Raw genomic sequence first — 4463 nt, 5'->3', positions numbered from 1 at the left:
CCTCAGACACTCGTATTATTGTTCATTAGAGTCATACATACATCGCCTTTATCGCATCAATCAATTGGAGAGTAACATAGTGACGACAGCCTGCCCAGTGATCGCACTCAGTGTATTTGGAGTTTGTTGGCCTGTTGCGAAAAATTCAGTGCCCATGGCTCTACGTCAGTGAATTAGGGAATAGGTAACAGTAGGAATTACAAGAAAAAGAAGAATCAAATGACGCATTTAAATTATAGTTATAATGTAAGAATACTTTATGAAGTGTTGATTTTTTGTATTGCTATTTCGATTAATGTATTGGGTTTATGAAATAAACGATTAAGAATAAAAGCGGTATTTCATTTAAATTTAATAACAAACGTCGCGGATATAACAAGATCGTGTAGACAAATAAACCAGTGTTCATAGCAATATTTGGAGTAATTACATACAATTTTGACATTTGAAAATGGTGTCATATCGTTATCTTTTGCCAGTGTAACTTGGGTTAATGTAGGCAAGTATTCTAACGTTAGGTACAACCTACTATACTGCCTACAATCTATAACATGGTAAACTAATATTCAGCCAAATCTGATTTTTTAACGCTATCTTACTTAGATTTTTTTTTCTCTATGGTTCAATCTAACTGGTATTTTCCTATGTGCTGTAGTTTTCGATATAGAATTATTAAGAACGTCTTTACATAATTACTTATTTATTAAATAACAATACTAAAACGTATATAACTAGCATTGCCAGTCTAAAATGCCTCAAAGCCGCGTTAATTTTCATTGCTACAAGGTTTTTCCGTAACTATAATCTCGTTTGTGAATTTTACTTAATTTGAATGTGTCAAACGTAACTATGTTTATGTTTAAATTTAGTTTTTCTCCAAAATTATGGTGCACTATTCTATAACTTAAATGCCTTTTAATTACCTATCGAAAATGCTAGATCAAAATGTCTTTAATGACAAATAAACGCGTTACTGTTTTTAATAATAATAAAAAAAAAATAGTTTATTTACAAGAATACATACAGTTTTTATAATGTACCGTAATTATTATAATATTTATACAAACAAATGTGTACCTCACAAATTATATTGGTGTGTATGTAATATTTAGTAATATGTTGCAAAAAAATATTGTTTCTTAAACGGAAATGACTGTCTCCCGTAATACTTAATTTAAATGTGCCTAACTCCTACTGACTAGTTAAAAAAATTATGTAGTGCGCCTGCGAGCTGAGATTTTCGGAGCAGACGTGGCGCACGGGTTCAGTGTTTTTTTCGTCACGGAGGTGGACAGAATGGACACGAGATAATAACGATAAGCATTATTAAAAAAGTCTGATACAATTTTCTTTTTAAAAAGTTATAGGGTATTGTGAAAGATATAAATCTCAGAGTTGGTAAGACGGTTGTTACTATTTAGTTGGAGAGAAACTGCCTAGATCTGACCGGTGATAGTGTCTCGGAGCACAGCGCGGGACGTTTATTCAAATTTGATTCAACAAGAATCTTTGACGTAAACTTTGTTAATAGTCTGTGTTTAAGCTGATAAATAATATCGATAACATGCTGTTACGGACGACGCGACGCTATGATGACGTTCCCTAAGAACAATGGGTGCGAGTGAGATAGACAGTGCAATGATTGCCCAGCGCGACGATTCAGTTCATAAGCTGGACACTAGGTAGTATAATATAAGTAAACCAAAAAGGTACTACTTAGGTTCTGTATCTGATGTACTATTCGTACATTAGGTATACTACTAACTAAATGTACTCCTCCACGTATTCTATGCACTGACGTAGCGACCCTATGCTTGTACTTAGACTTGTACCGATAGAAACCCGTGTATGAATTATCGGAAGGTATCACATAATTACTGCGTACGATTATTTTAGAGAAGATGCCTAGGTACTCTAAAATAATCGTCTTTTTTCTTGAATGCATCGATATTAAAATGTCAAACAAAGTTGGCAGTTGACATTGACATTCGTCTATTTACAAAATATCACAAATCACAATTCGCATTGTTTTAATAAATTTCTCGAATGGATAAAATAATACGTGAATAATCAAATAAATTTAACAAAAATAAAATGATATTTTACCAGGTAAATAGAATCTTATACAAGCCTCATATTATCAATAAATTCTTACGCAATGTGCACACCGAAACAACATCATCTTCGAATATTTTGTATCCCCTGAAAAGTCGCGGGTTGCTTAAAGTTACGGGAGACGATGCCTCAGTTTTCTTACAAGGGCTCATCACGAATGATATGAACCATTTTGAGGAAGGAACCAAGTCAATGTACGCTATGTTTCTCAACAACAAAGGCAGAGTCCTTTACGACACACTCATTCATAAATGGAACAAGGAAGAGTCATTTTTAATCGAATGCGATAGAAAACTTGTTAATGTATTACAAAAACATCTTAAACTTTATAAGTTAAAGCGGAAAGTGAATATTGAAGATGTTAATGATGAATATTTACTATATGCTCTGAAATCTACGAACGTAAAAGATGTATCTAATGAGAAAATAAATGTTTACAAAGATCCACGCCTCACTGAACTAGGATATAGAGTTATATCTTCTGTTGATGTTAAAGATTCAGATGTTGCCCAAACTGTGGGAAATGATGTAGTGACTGAGAGTAATGAAGATGGTTATAAGTATTTAAGGTATAAGCTAGGAGTCAGTGAAGGGGCTGACGATTTGCCCCCTGGAACAAGTTTCCCTCTCGAGGCTAACTGTGATTATCTCCATGGTGTGAGCTTCCATAAGGGCTGTTATATTGGTCAGGAGCTCACTGCGAGGGTCCATCATACTGGAGTTGTTCGAAAACGTATAATGCCTCTCAAATTTAATGAAACAATATCAAACAACATAGAAAGGGATTCTGTAATATCAGCTAGCAGCAATCCCAAGAGTAATTTAGGGAAATTAAAAGGTGTTGTAAATAATTATGGATTAGGATTGCTAAGAATCAAAGAGGCTCTTGATGCAAAGATTTTAAGTGTTGCCAATTATTCAGCAGAAGCACAAAAACCTGCATGGTGGCCTATTGAGGCTCCAAAGGAGCTTCTTAAAAGTGAATGAAATTTAAAAATAAATAACTTTCATAATTGAATATTGTAATTTCTAGTCTAGAAGTACATATTATGTACGTACTTATATATGAAAACCTTGAAAACATTATTCAAAATTACAACCTGGTTTAATACTAGTTTATATGATTTTCTGTTAAAATTGTTTTGAATAATAGATCAAAAATTAGATCAGCATTTCTAATCCTAGTGTTGTTTTTAACATTAAAGCATGAAACAACAAATTGAATGAATGAATAACGATATGAGCAAACCTTGCTTTTCCCTCATTCATTTATGATTAAAATATGATGTAACTTTTTGGGTACCTGTATGAATAAATCTCTATATTATTTACTATGATCTGTTGTTTTAATTTATAGCAAAAATATTAATACATGTTTAAAAAGCTGTATTGTCTCAAGGGTGTGGTTGCAGATGTAATTACAGACGCAATAAGACACTTACCACTATACCTCAGTTTGATGGGCATAGTATTGCAAGTTGTAGGACAAGTTCCTTGCAGTTGCTGCTTAAACAGCCCTGTTTCTAGGCGATAGTTTTCTACTTACGATCAGGTGGTCCATCAATTACTACTGTAAAAATCCTGTTTAAAAAGTAAAAAGATTGATGGTTAATCTTTAATAAGATAGGAACAGATTTTATTAAAGATTAAGCATAATGTCAACCCATTACCGGCCACTACAGGGGACGCGTCTCCTCCGGCAATGAGAAAGGTAAAAATTAATATTCTTGTCATAATTTCAGTTAAATGGATAAATCCCAGCCAACAAAAGTTGTAAAAGATGAAAATGTTCCAGAGACCATTCATTTCAAATGCTCCTCTTGTGGTATGGCTGAAGGAGCTCAGTACAAAGGAACAAACCCACCATTTTCACGCAAAATCGAACTCAAATACCCCAGCTATGTAATGAAAGACCCATTTAGCCCCCCAGGTAAAGGGGAAATCTTAGTTTTAGGGGGAGACTGTGTAATGTGCCAGAAAGCAGTTTGTATAAGCAAGCAATGCAGCATTTTTTACCTGAAAACATATTGTTTAGAATGTGTAAGAAATTCGATTGACAAGTTTCCAACTGAACTTACTGGGAAATTAAAATTAAATTGAGAATTATATTTTGCAATCGTTTTATTGAAGTCTTTGCTCAGTGCGTGTTGCCAATGTTGACTTCGGATCTGGAACGTACTATATTAGCCTCATAATTGGGCTCAGAGAAGTCACCGGGCCATGGAGTCAAATACAAAAGACCTATGCCCGGTAGTCGCCGTCAATCGGTTAAAGGTTGATGATGATCACTAGAGTGGTTAGGACTTTAATTTCGAACTTTTCTAAGTTATGTTCGTTTTAAGCTACCT

General features: G+C 33.9%; 1 protein-coding gene across 1 annotated transcript; it reads left to right on the top strand.

Moving 5' to 3' along the window:
• Positions 1 to 2005: 2005 nt before the first annotated feature.
• Positions 2006 to 3452, top strand: LOC120632342 (putative transferase CAF17 homolog, mitochondrial). The gene has a single exon (XM_039902195.1). It carries the CDS (start codon positions 2095 to 2097, stop codon positions 3100 to 3102), a length of 1008 nt encoding a protein of 335 aa, XP_039758129.1. The 5' UTR covers positions 2006 to 2094; the 3' UTR covers positions 3103 to 3452.
• The last annotated feature ends 1011 nt before the right edge of the window (positions 3453 to 4463 follow it).

Source organism: Pararge aegeria, chromosome 19 (assembly GCF_905163445.1).
Source record: "Pararge aegeria chromosome 19, ilParAegt1.1, whole genome shotgun sequence".
Classification (NCBI taxonomy): domain Eukaryota; kingdom Metazoa; phylum Arthropoda; class Insecta; order Lepidoptera; family Nymphalidae; genus Pararge; species Pararge aegeria.
This window is presented reverse-complemented; position numbering and strand designations above follow the sequence as displayed.